Source organism: Xyrauchen texanus, chromosome 8 (assembly GCF_025860055.1).
Source record: "Xyrauchen texanus isolate HMW12.3.18 chromosome 8, RBS_HiC_50CHRs, whole genome shotgun sequence".
Lineage (NCBI taxonomy): Eukaryota > Metazoa > Chordata > Actinopteri > Cypriniformes > Catostomidae > Xyrauchen > Xyrauchen texanus.
The window spans coordinates 10520361-10534349 of NC_068283.1; the positions used below are offsets into that span (position 1 = coordinate 10520361).

The 13989-nt window shown below is 39.4% G+C and overlaps 1 protein-coding gene across 1 annotated transcript in view; it reads right to left on the reverse strand.

Moving 5' to 3' along the window:
* adgrl1a (adhesion G protein-coupled receptor L1a) overlaps positions 1–13989 on the reverse strand; it is a 233484-nt gene that overhangs the window by 26314 nt on the left and 193181 nt on the right. Inside the window, exons 12-18 of the mRNA XM_052132835.1 lie at positions 13602–13782; positions 8847–8969; positions 7965–8170; positions 6973–7146; positions 6129–6338; positions 3617–3837; positions 540–606 (exon numbers count right to left, since the gene is read on the reverse strand). Of these exons, the coding sequence (XP_051988795.1) occupies positions 540–606; positions 3617–3837; positions 6129–6338; positions 6973–7146; positions 7965–8170; positions 8847–8969; positions 13602–13782 (1182 nt within the window). The remainder of the gene's footprint in view (positions 1–539; positions 607–3616; positions 3838–6128; positions 6339–6972; positions 7147–7964; positions 8171–8846; positions 8970–13601; positions 13783–13989) is intronic.

The following is a 13989-nucleotide window of genomic DNA, read 5'->3' on the forward strand; positions in this document are numbered from 1 at the left end:
TCATATTGCATCAATGTGCATCATAACATGAATCAGTAGACAATATCCAACCCTGACTGTACTGTAAATTAAATGTAAACTATTGGCATTTTTTTTTTTTAAGTGAAATATATGTCCTGCCATACTTCCTATTTCAATAGAAAACAGAAAAAATAAAGAAAAGAATATTGTGTTCCTCAAAACATTTAATAGGGTCTTTAAACAATTGGTTTCTTTCAGAATGCAAGTAAGAAAATAACTTTTAAAGACGTACATTAGCAGACGCAAAACTTAATCAAAAACTAATAACAAACACAGAGCTAGCGCATTAGTAAAATATACTGTAATTACAAAAATGTCAGCAAGTTCCCATATCGAAACCTAATCTAAACTCCACACTCATATAAAGCATATTAGAGCCAAAAACATAGTCGTCAGCAGCAACAGATCCATAGGTGAACAAAAGTGCTTTGTTTGATATAACAAGCGCGGCACTTTTTTGAGGAAAAAAAGAAACAAACTCTGTGAGCAAAGCGCAGAAAATTTGCAGAGAACAATACCATGATAATGAAGGACACCGGGCCGATAAAACTCCAGATGAAGTAGTTATCCATTCTCAGCCAGCACCTACACAAACAAAACACACACACGACAAGTTTATCAGGGACATTTGACTGTATAAAAACAGTTACTTCATCACTGTCAAAATCTCTTTCGAACATTGCAAAGTAGCAGATTATTGAAATGCTTTGAATGAGTGGAGTCCGGGGCTAGATGTCTCACTTTTTACTTCAGTGAATATTTCTCAATTTAGGTGTCATTTGGAAAGTCAGTTTCAGTCTTTACAGCAACAAAGCATCTTTCAACAAAGCCCATGAAAAAAAGATACAGTTCAGGGGTGTCCAAAGTCTGAGAGAGTTTAGAAATAGAACAGAATTAGGCCCGCTATGGAGAAATTATATGAAATTCGTATTCTGGGCACCGGATCTGGATCGGTCTCGTCACCAGCTTCATCCTCTGGCAGAGTTCAAGAGGAGTTTGGAATACTCCTTATATTCAAAGATGAAATGCTACACAGAAAGAATGATGCATTTATGAAAGGATTGACATCAGGTTAGATACTTTACTAAAATGTCCCAATACCTCACATCATACAACTGAGTAGAGCTGCTCTTGTGCGAGCAGCTGAACAGAGTTTATTGAGCACGCACAGAGACGCGCTAACCGAGCATACTCTTCCAGAACACCCTCTGTAGCATTGGGAAATATACTGTAATTAATTGGTGCATTCTGATATTTCATTGAAAATGGGGCTTCCCAGCACCATTTCAGTGAGGACATACTGTAGAAGAGAGCACACTTGCCTATCTGTGCCTGATGCGGGCACTCAGCTTGCACATGCACATCAACAAAATAAAATGAAACTCGATAATTTTGACCAAATTAAAATAGTATTTGTAATGCATGTAACTACAGAATAGAAGTTATAATTGTATAGCTATAAAGAGTAATAAAAAGTTATTCACTTCAAATGTAATCTGATTCTGATTATAGTGATGGGTCACACCCAACAGATCTATGTTCTTTGCAGTGCTACTGAATGGATGTCAAAAAGATAAAAATGGGAATAAATGAGTATAATATTTTGTATAAGATGCATCACTGATCCATTCAAAGAGTTCTTTGTGAGTGAGTGAAATACCCTCTCCATTATTTAAATGTAGGACCTACACAAGCATACCAAAGAGCACAAATTCTGATTAAAACTTGCATAATATTATGCGTACAATATAAAGATTATGCATAGAGCCAATCTAGTAGCTTCTAGCCATTTTTAAATTATTACAGCGATGCGGCCCATGGCACATCATTTTTTTCTGCATTTGGCACCAGACCGAAAAAGTTTGGATACCCCTGATACAGTTCACTGACTGAATGTTGACCTTCATTGACATCATGCCCCAACTTCACCTGACATTTATGAAAAATACCCTTGTCCTGATGATATTGGATTTTATGAATCTTTGAGTCAAAACCAAAACGGGCCCCGGTATGTCCTTTTGGCAAAATTCCAAAACCAAAACATATTAACACTATCATCATCATCATGATGTTTTGTCATATCCTTGTTCAGAAACAAGCTAATAAAATGTCTAGTTGGAGGTTAAGCTCAGTTTTTAATCATATTAGTACACTGAGTCAGCGTCTCATTTTCTGCACTGTAGTCAACATTCAAAAGTTTGCAGCTGTGCTGTTTTTCCACACTTGTACACACAAAAACACACAGAATAATCAGCGCTGTTAAAGGTGTTGTAAGCATTTTCAGCATTTCGCTAAGACTTCCACTTAATAAGACCAACCCTATCTCTTCAACCCCACCCCTCTCTCTAAAAGCTCCGCCCCCCCAAAGACATGTCAACCAATCAAATGTCAGCAAATCCACACATTTTTAATTTTCAAGTTAAGCTCAATCGACAGCATGTGTGGGCATGTGTGGCATAATGTTGATTACAACAAAAATTAATTTAGACTCTTCCCTCTTAAATAAAGCAAAAATCAAGGTTACAATGAGGCATTTACAATGGAAGTGAATGTGGCCAATTTTTGGAGGGTTTAAACTGAATTAATTTATAAAAGATCTATTTCATTCTATTAAACTCATGTATTATTTGTGCTGTAAAGTTGTTTAAATCGTCATTTTACCACCATTTAGGGTTTGTTGACATAACATCATCATGGTAATGAAATTGTAAAATTCATGTTTATGTCTTGTGGCTGTACTTATGAAACAGTGAGTATTTTAACGGCCCCATTGACTTCCATTGGAAGTGTCTCACTGGAACCCAGATTTCTGCTTTTTTTAAAGAAAAGGAGGTACGGGTCAAAACTATTTTTTGTGGTAATCAGTATTATGCCACAAATCCTGTCGATTGAGCTGAACTTGTATTGAACATGGAACATTACTTTAATGCAGGATTTCTACACTTTTCTAGTCATTCATAAATACTTGATAAGGATTTTTAAAACTCGTTTTGTAGATATTGCTCTCAAAAATACAGATCTTTCGCAAAAAATATTTATATCTTATCTTAACTAGAAAAAGGTATATTTAAACTAGAATTTTCCAGGCTTAAAATTCATTTTTTTTTTTTTAATTCCTGATATTTCCAGGTTGGTGTGTTGCTCCACTTACTCTTTTTTCCCCCCTGTAATTTACAGATTCTAGAGATATCACAAAGAAAGGTGTGCTCTCATGACATCTGTTTCAGTGATATCTGTCAGATTTTTCCATGCTATTCCAAAAAAAATTAAAATAGCTTAAAGCACCTTTAAATGGCTTCATTTATAATGGACCTGATGACCTTGGTTAGAATAGCATCACACAACAGCATGACTTTAAATTATCATCAACTTCACAATGATTTTAGACTCAATCTACGTGATAGCAGTAAATCTAAGTGTATGTTCCCTGGTGATGGACAGTGGTGCACTTTTTTAAAGATTTAAAAATTCCCAGAGAGCCACTTATCTGGAATCCATTTAAATGAAACAAATGCTTTAAAAAGGGGTCTTGGCCCCTGCTCGAAAACCATTGGTCATTGTACGGGTGAGTGTAAATGGACTGCTTCACACATACGCTTTCTTAGTCCCGTAGCTGCGGTAGTCGATGGCGGCTGAGATGCCCACTACTATGGCAGGAAAGCAGTAGCCACAAAGGTAGTAATATTTCTTCCGGGAGTATTCGCTCTCAAAAACCTCCACCAGCATCAGGTAGAGCTGGATTCCCTCCAGACACATCCATGAGAACGCTGCCAGGAAGAAGAAATGCAGCAGGCCAGCGAAAATGGGGCACGCGATCTGCGTACAGACAAAGAGATGGAAGAGGGGGTTAGAGAGAGAGGGAGATCGGATGAAAAGGAATGACATTTGAGGAAGAAAGAGATATTATAAAGTGCAGAGTGCCGAGTTGTAGAATGATATGTTGAGTTTGACTATATTCATGAAGCCAGACTTTGACCATTGGCATAAAGTCTGATCCACAAAGCAGCTTATTGAGACCAAGGACGACACTGCAAAAAATATCTAAACATCAAAACAAGATACATTTAATTGAGAAAAAAAATGATAAAAGATTTAACATCTAATTTCAAGTTGCTTCTCTAGTAAATGTATCGTGTTTTAAGAAGGTTTAGATATATTTACTACAAAACAAGAAAAAATAGAGGATTCTAAGAAAAGGATTTTTGCAGTGCACCCACCAGCTGACTGAAATGTAAATCACAGTTTGTATTTTATGTGACATTAAGGGGTGGGTAAATCTGAAATCAGACATAACTCTGACACCGTGTCCAATACAGACAGAGAATTAATGTGAAAAGCAATAATAGCGCTTCCATGTAAATATTCCAGAAGTGGCGAAAGGGCAGGACCATTTGTCGCTGAATTGCTTGCAACCCCACCGTGAAATTTAATTGGACCAAAGACCTAATCTTCATAACTATAAATTAAACATTGATATATGAACAGTTTAAATATGTTCGGTTTAGGGATGTGCGCGGATAGTCGCCATTCGGTTAACCGTTCGACGAGTCTGTATTCCAATACAAAAATCCCTATTCGGATATTCTACATGTGCAATAAAGATCTTCAACCCGACCAGAACTCGACGAGTTCCGACAAACTGTCAGGTCAAGTACAGGGCGAGTTAGGGGATGTAAAAAAGAAAGTCTGTGTTAACATGTGTTAGACGCATGTCTTTGTTGTGCTGCATCGTAGTTTTTTTAGCGTACTGCGCCGAACCGACGCATATTTAGTGCCTACGTGTCAAGTTAAAGAGGATTAAAATAATTATAAACATATCACGATTATCATTCGTTGTGCTGCGTGTAGCTTTTTTTAGCGAAAGTGTCACAAACATTTGACGTTCTGAAGAAGTTCAGGTTGTAAAGAGGACTTTGTATGACTGTTACACAAGATTCAAGATTGTTTTACACCTGGTAAGTTTCGACACTCGTTTAACGGAAAGCCAATGTTTTTTTATTTCTTTAGCATTGCTGTGCAGACAATGATTCAACAAGTTCAATGCTAAACCATCAAAGCATTTCAAAGAGGTTAATAAAACATAGCAGTGTAACTCCACGCACATGACAATCCTAGCCTTCGCTGCCTCATGGAAATGAGAACCTGCTCAGGCAGAACACATATCAGGTTTGGCACTTAAATTACATTTGGTTTTGCATTGGTTAAGAATACTCTGTTGCAAGCAGTGATATTTTGATTATTTTTGTTTGACTATTAATTTGAGTGATTTTATCATTTAAGGATCTATGAATGTTGTGAACCCTCGTGGTTAACCGAATATTACAAACAGCTACCGTGCACATCCCTAGTTCTGATTGTAATTTTATCACATTGTTCAGCAGTATGATGTTATATAAAATGATGCATTTATATATTCAGCGTTATCACAATGTTTTAGACCTAATTGTTCACCTTTTTTGACTTGTATTACTTTAATGTATTGTAGAGGGTCTGACATATCTGTAAAGTTAAGCTTTTAAGCTTTCAAATGGTATCTCATATGAGTGTATCCGTGGCAACTAGGCACTTAAAACTGTGTCATACATGTGAAGAGAGACTGATGAGATTTATAATGTGCCCCCTTCCACTTTTTGAATTGTTTCTATGCCCCTGCAATGTGAAATATTCAGTTCTGCGTGTGGAAATCTAGTTTAATAGCTACTTCTGTAAGTGCCTCAAAAAACTTTTATTTAAAAGAATAATAATAATAATAATGAAATAAAAATCAATGCAATGAACCAGGTAACTTTAGCAAATCTAACAACAAGCAGAGTCCTCAAAAGTGCTCATTGTAGCAGTCTGTTAACTTGTAAAAACATCTTTGGTTGCCGACATAATGATAAAAACATGTCTACCTTGACTCCTGGAAAATAGAAACCAAATAAAGTTGGAACTGACAATTTTCACCAGCTTATGACATTTTTGTGTGTACTATGAATAATATCAGTGGCTCACAATCTTTTCCCAGGGGGAATCCTTTTTACATGTCATATTTTTAAAGCAATTTAAATCATTAGATGTTGACAGTGAATGGTTTAATTTGGTTTTTTTTTTGCTGCAGTGCTCACATGGTACTGTGTCTTGTCAATGCCGATGAGGAAGAGGAGCTCGGCGATGAAGAGGTTGATGCAGAGGTTCTTGTGGATCGTGTTGCGGTCGGTCTGCAGGCCTCGCAGAAAGCAGAAGGTGGAGATGCAGATAGCGAGACACACCAACGAAATCACAATACCAACCCACGTGATCACAAAGAGAATCAACTCATGCATCCTTCCCTGATACTGAGAGACAAAGGGAGGGAGAGAGAGAAAGATGGATAAGGAAAATGATAAGTAAATGGTATATACTGAGGCAGCCTGAGGGAAAGTGACATCTATAGAGGACATATGAAAATCCAGTAAATGTCAAGCTGAAATTGCTGTGCATTTGGTTGTGTGGTCTAGTGTTGTGTATGTTTGTGTTTGTGTCTTGCAGACTGCATGCGAGAAAAAAAGCAGGCATGAAACTCTGCACGGCGCAAGCTGATCTCTAATGCGTAAGATGTTTGAAGGTAAGCCGGTTTAACTGCAGCATACTTCAAGGGTTTTTTCTCTGAAACCCTCCTCCTCAGCACCACAGGTCTAGATCTGCTTCAAGGAGCTCAGATGTATGCCTTTCAAATACAGTAGGTTGCACTCTATAATAGGCAAAATTTACATAGTAAGTAGGTACTAAACATAATGACAATGTCTTTAAATTACTCATGGCACTGGGATATTTCTGCAGATTTTAGCTTGTTAAACTGGATTGAAATACTGTGTGCAAAAAAAAGTGGTACAGTAAACTCTGTGTTCATGTGTACGACAGCAATAATCAGATTTGTTTTGTAAGCTGTGGGCCAATTTAAAGAAGGAATATGTGTGCATGTGATCTTACATCAGTTTCGTGGTGTACCATCAACACAGCGAAGTTCGTAAGATGGCTACAAGAGCAGGTGGTGTGCGTGCTGTTAGTTTCCATCAGTCTGCAGCCCTGGGACGACCACTGGCCCGTCATCGAGCGTTCTGAGTAGTTCCAGAATGAACAGTTTGGACTGAAATGATTCTCCAGCTGCAGAGACACAAGGACATGAGGACAAGGGAACGAATAGGCAGAGATACAGGACGTAATTTGATATTAGCAGTCACTTTCACACATGTAGTCTTTGGCTTTAATTTGAGTGAGTACTTCAGACAAAAATACACATTTTGTCATTATTATCTCACCAATATGTTGTTCCAAACCCATTATTTTTTTCTTATGTGAAACACAATCTGCAGTAAGTTGTAAGAAAGAATGTCCATGCTTCAGTTTTCCATACAATGGAAATGTGGTAGGTGATTTAGGCTGCTAAGCTCAAAAAACAACGAAAAGCCAACTTTGTGTGAGGAACAGACATTTTAAGTCTATATTCACTAAAAATCAAGTTCCAAAATCCAATTTATGCTTTTGTTTAATTCAAAATGGCGCCATTATATTTGTCAAGCCAAGTTTGATGTCATTGGTGGCTAACACCACTGGTTCTCACACCAATCACGATGCTGTAAGTTTGAACATATGTGACCGCAAATGAGAAATTTACATCTGTTGCGGACACATAAGCTGTGTCCCACTACACAGAAGCATTCGCCATATAGCAGCTAATGGAAGTGACATTTCAAACACATGCGATGTGTTGCCACTAGCTTTAGCATGTTAGCCAGCCTCAGTTAAACACTTATATCTCAAATAATGTATATATTCACACAGTGTGGGGTGATGGTAAAGCATTCAACTAAGAATTGTAAGGTGCTGTCTTCACTGATGTTTTGCTAGGAAACTCTTCATTTAACAGCATTTTTCCGTCATTTGGAGTTAATAATGAAACATAAAACACAGGTTTTATATACCTGTAAATGTCTAAGTGTGAACACCACAGGCTCGGTCAGAAACACTCGACTGGACTCTTTATTGATTGACGCAGCGATGACGTGTGAATTCACCGCCAGGCCCCGCCCACTTGGCCCCGCCTCCATCTCCATCTTGACAGTGGCATTTTCAGTGGAGAGGAATGAACCCAGATTCTTATAGAGCACAAAGACCACTTTCACCTGGCCTGTATGGAAAAAAGTGAGTTATTGAGTGGCAGAAGGATATGAATAACAACTAAGAGGAAAAGGGAGCTGTAGTTCGAGTTGAGTGAAGGTTAAAATGAGTTGGATTGGTGGTGGTGGGGGGGGGGGTGTGATTGTGGGATGAAGGGATTTTAATATGGAGGCCAATGGAACATTCAGCCCTTGAGCATTCACTCACTCAATCCGTTTCCTCTGTATGAATATTTCATGTGCGTTTGTTTCAATCACACTAATCTCACTCCCCCTCCCCCACAACCCAGATGAGGCAGGGAACGACGACGCAGCTTGAAAAAGAGGCAAAAAGCAGAAGTGGCAGAAAAAAAAGCGAGGAGATGATGGCGGGATAAGATGGCAGAGAAATGGAGGAGCGTAGGAGACGCAGGGAAAGGAGGGAGAAAAGAGGAGAGAAAAAAAAGAGTGGTGATATTGCTCCATCAGCCTGTAAATGATAGTAATCTACTCGCCTCTCGGGCTGTTCTATTAAGAGCGCCGTTAAGAAACCATCAGGGAAGAAATAGTCTCAGCACTTTTGTTAATCTGATTAGCTTTATTATTATCAACCAATAACCGCGTAAACCAGAGTGTAAATCTCGCAAAGCTTCAGTGAACCTGCATGATGACGAGATGTGGGGCGTGAGAGAAGGAGATGTGACTGACCATTGCGGCTGTACTGTTTGAAGGTGGAGGCAGAGAGCTGGATGCTGCTGTCGCTGGGGCTGTTCTGAGGGAAGGACAAATCCTGAGAATCCGTCTCCGTGTTCAGTACACGCACCTCTAGATCTAAATGCACACAAAAACCACACACACACACACAAACACACACACACACACACACTTTGAGTTTGAACTGTAATAATAATATTTATAAATACATATTTTCGGCCAAGGTGTATCAGTGCTGTTGTTGCTACTTTGATTGTTGTGTAAAGGTGCACTCAGATTTTTTTTAACACAACATTTTGTTTTTACTTCGAAAGAAAAGAATAGCAAATCTGTATAAAATATAGACCACTTACAGTACATGATATGAAATCTGTTTTATTCTATATTGAGAGGATCCCCTCATGGGTGTGGCCATGTTAGAATCACATGACCAGCTGAATAGTACTCACGTAATGCCAGCAATTTTCCTGCCATTAGACACATTTATTAATAGATTAAATTAATCATGGCTGATTGTGATTAGTGAATTTCTACAATGGCATCGGTAACTGAAAACTACTGTGTTTGAATTATGGATTACAGTTTTCAGACATTTTCATAATCGATCATCTTGGAAATTAATGATCAATTAATTGATTAATCATTGACATGAATATTGCAAAACGCACATGGAGGACTCAAATAATATGTGCATGTAGACTATTGCTTAAAATATTATTTATATTAATACTCTTAAGGAATACAAGTATTGGCATCTTCCTTTCTTATCTTAATCTGTTTAGTACAAATTTGTGAATTGTTTGATAAATGTTAATGAAGTAGGCTGCAGTTAAAAATAACTTCTATTCAAGACATATCACTTATGCATATTTTAATAATATTAAAACGGTCATCTTTCAGTCTCATAGATCCATAGTTATAGATATAAATTACGATCTATTTTGACCTCACTCAGACCGTCACCCTGGTCTTACCTTGGATGACTAGTGCCATCAAGATCATGAGGGCGGAAGCTTCTCCTTCCTCACATCCCTGCTTAGCAGCTGAGAGCAGAGTCGTGGATCCAAGTGTAACTGGGTCTGCCACATTGACCCTGTAATACTTAGTGAATGTACAAGGTGAGCTCCACGATGGCGCTGCACAGATGTCAGTAAGTGCCACCCACTTGAGTGCTGCCCATGATGTGGCCAGACTTCTGGTGTAACAAGCTACAAGGTTTTCTGGGACTGGCAAATTCTGGCTGGAATATGCCTGCACAATAGTATCTACTATCCAGTGTGACAGATGTTGATTCAAAACTAGCTGGCCAGCATTCTTATTGAAACACAAGAATAGCTGAGAGTGTGAATGTCACAGAGGCTGTGCACATTCAATTTAAGCTTGTAGTGCTCGGACTGGGCACAAGGTGGGAAGATCAAGCCCTGAACCCAGGTGAAGTGGTCTGGCTGAAATGCTGAGTCAAATTACTTGGTTGACTCTGCTAGAATTAAACACCTTAGGTAGGAAAGACAGAGTTGGCCAAAGGGAAACTCCAGAGTAATCTGCCTTCCATCTAAAACAGTCTTCACTCACTGATAAGGAATGCAACTCAGCCACTGTTTTGGCAGAACAAAAAGCAAGGAGGAAAACTGCTTTCCATATTAGTGATTTAAGGTCAGCCTGGTCCATTTGGTCAAATGGGGTTTTGGTCAGAGGGATCCCATGATGGTGATCTTATAAGCCCTCAACCAAGGCATGAAACTGAGAGATAGCTGCAACATTAACCTTTATCGTGTTGACCTTCCTTCCCGAGTCAAAGATTGACTGAAGGAAGCAGAGAACAGAATTAATACCACATTTAGTGGGGTCCAGTTTCACATCATCTACTTAAGTAATTGTCCCAAGTAGAGGATGCTTTGGCACTGTTTATGAGAGAGAAGGTCTGCTTTTATTGGTAATGGCCATGGATGGCCCTGCATCAGACGTAGGAGAAATGTGAACCAAGGTCTCCTTGGCTAATTGGGGGCGATCAGTAAGATCCTGTAATGACCCAACTGCACTCATTTGAGCACATGGGGAATCAAGGACAGGGGAGGAAAAACATAAAACAATCCTCTCGGCCTCTCTTGAGATCTAGTGCACCTAGTCCCAAAGGTCCCCCCTGGCTGCTCAGCGAAGCACATCTTACAGTGTAGGTCAGTGTGGGCTCTGCAGAACAGAGTCCATTTATTTATTTATTTTTTAAATTGAATCCCCGATTTTGGAATGCACAAATTCCACTACTTACTAGGTCCTCGTGGAGGTACGGTTACTCACCTCAATCCAGGTGGTGGAGGACAAGTCTCAGTTGCCTCTGCTTTTCGGGTGGTGGAGAACAAGTCTCATTTGCCTCTGATTTTGAGGACATCATTCCACACATCATATCATGTGGCTTGCTGTGCATGACACCGCGGAGACTCACAGCATGTGGAGGCTCATGCTACTCTCCGCGATCCATGCACAACTTACCACATGCCCCATTGAGAGCGAGAACCACTTAATCGCGACCACAAGGAGGTTACCCCATGTGACTCTACCCTCCCTAAAAACCGGGCCAATGTATTTCCATGTGATCCTCAGCTTCACTAGCCTGTGTAATTTGGGGTGAAATCGGAACTTGTTCATCCACCACTGCAGTTGCCATGATTTGATAAGCCCCAGCTGTACCACGTTTATTTCTGCAGCAATCAGACCTATTAACATCTGGAACTGAACCAACTCTGTCCGCTTGTCTAAGTGGAAAGACTGTGCCAGGTTAGACAATTCTGCCACTCCCTGTGGGGCCAGAAAAGTTTAAAACTATCTAAAGGAGTTCAAATCTATCCCGACAAATACTGCCTACTGTCGTGGTTTGGTAGTGCTCTTCTCCTAATTTATCATGAACCGCAGATCTTGTACATGTTCGATAACAGCCTCTGTGTCTCTCATGACCTGACAATGAGATGTGCACAAATCAACCAGTCATCCAGGTATGGAAGGATCTTTAGGCCTGTCACCTGAAGAGGATGAAGGACAGCTGACACTACTCTGGTGAAGACACTAGGAGAGAAGGAAAGGCCAATGGCAAGGACCATGAACTGGTAGGCCTTTCCCGGAAAGTAAAGCAGAGGAACTTTCTGTGTTCTGGATAAATGGGCACATGAAAATACACGTCCCTGTGGTCTATTGACGTGAACCACTTGCCTGGTTCTATGACCTCCAAAATTTGTGTGGTAGTTGACATTTTTTTTCAGCTTTCTCAGGTCTAAAATGAGCTAGAGTCCACCACCTTTCTTCTGCATGAGGAAATAGTTTGAATAAAATACAGTGAGCTGTTCACTGGGACTTACCAGGGAAATTAGTTTTTTTTGCAAGACAGTAGTGATTATTTGGATAAGACTTGTTCCTGGGCTGGGTTCCCAAAAATAGTAATACAGATCCCTGAAAAAGAGGAGGGCGTTGCCGAAACTGGATTCTGTTCCCGTTTTTGATTGTAGCGAGTACCCAATGATCTGTGGGTTTCTCTTCCCAGCTGTCCAGGCATTGATGTATGTTATTATCCGGTTCATGCAAGATGAAGTGGGCACAATGTAAACAGCGTTGGAGTGTTTCTCTTCAAATGAACATGAATGTTTTCTGCACACACCGTGATAGTGTGTTAAAATACATGACTACAAGCACTGTTGATCTCCTTGTATCATCCCAACTAACATCAGCGATCGCCAGGAAAGCACGAAGATACATTTAGCTGACATCTCACAATCATCACCTTAGAAACGGTAAGATCTATTACAACCTCACTCAGACCGTCACCAAGTTCATACCTTGAATGACACCATTCTTCTACCTGTTCTCTACACCAAAATATCAAGTGACTGACATTAGGGGGTTGGCTTACTATATAAACATCTGGGTTAGCCAACCTGTGAATCCGTATTTATGCGCTATTTTGGATATCTGTAATCTGTCATGAAATAATGCAGGTGCATTGTGTCCCTGAGGATTGCAGTGATATCTCCTCTTATATAAATTTAAGATAAGTGGCAGGGTGAGTAGTATTTACTAGCTTGCTATGTACTTGCATGTTTCTATTGTTGTTTACTTTGACGATTGCTTTACAGGATTATTATTTGCGACACTTTGGAGAAGCATATGATATGGTGAGTACCCTTTGATTATTATTGGTAGTAGCTTGAAAGAGAAGTGTTTATTTCCCTGTGAATCCACTGTACGCAGCAGATGGGCTTTTTCTCCTGGGTCTCTGTGCATTCACGCACAGTATAGGTGTTTTCTCTTCCAAGAATACTGCCTTATCTATATCTACTGGCTTGATTTCAGAATACATTTATCCTGAAATTAATGAATCGACAATCGATAAGCTTAATCGATCAAATTATTAATGACAATTAATACATTTTTGAACAATCATTAACATCTTTAGATTGAATGATGCTGCATCCACACCAGCTAAATATTTTTATAAGTTTAAATCATTTCTCTTATCTAACTTTAATGCACAGGGTCAACTATAAATACTACATCTGTAGGTTGATAAGTGTAACAATATGACCAAACAGCCTGACACAGCAACATTAGCTCAACCATTGGCATAAGTTTGGGATGGGACTGCCTGTTGAATCTTTAATTTTGTTACCACTAGAAGCGCAGAAATTAAACATTTCAATGCCACTTTAAAAGTTAGTTTCTCCCCAACACTGGAGAGTAAACAAACCCATACAAATTAGTACTCACCGACATTGGCAGCATGGTCAGAGAAATGGTTATTGTACATGTTGTTGGCCAGCAGGAAGGCTCCTTTCTCCATGACGTCCAGCAGCATGGTGGCGGTGTGCGCCTGCTCCGTACTGTTCATGTCCTGCCATGACTCTAAAGCCTCCACACGCAACAGATTATCCACCGTCTGCACCACCGCCTGTGCAGACACACATACATTTAGTTACAGTTTATTATAATTGCACTAGCCATCAGAGATCACACAATATGACTTTTACATCTGTGAATCTTATATAAGGACTGACTTATATTCTACTGAGGAGCAACAGCCTAAAGGCCATTATAAACTACATGAGTAGTAAAAGACAGCCTAAGGGCAAGACAAAAGACTTCTAGAAGCCTCACA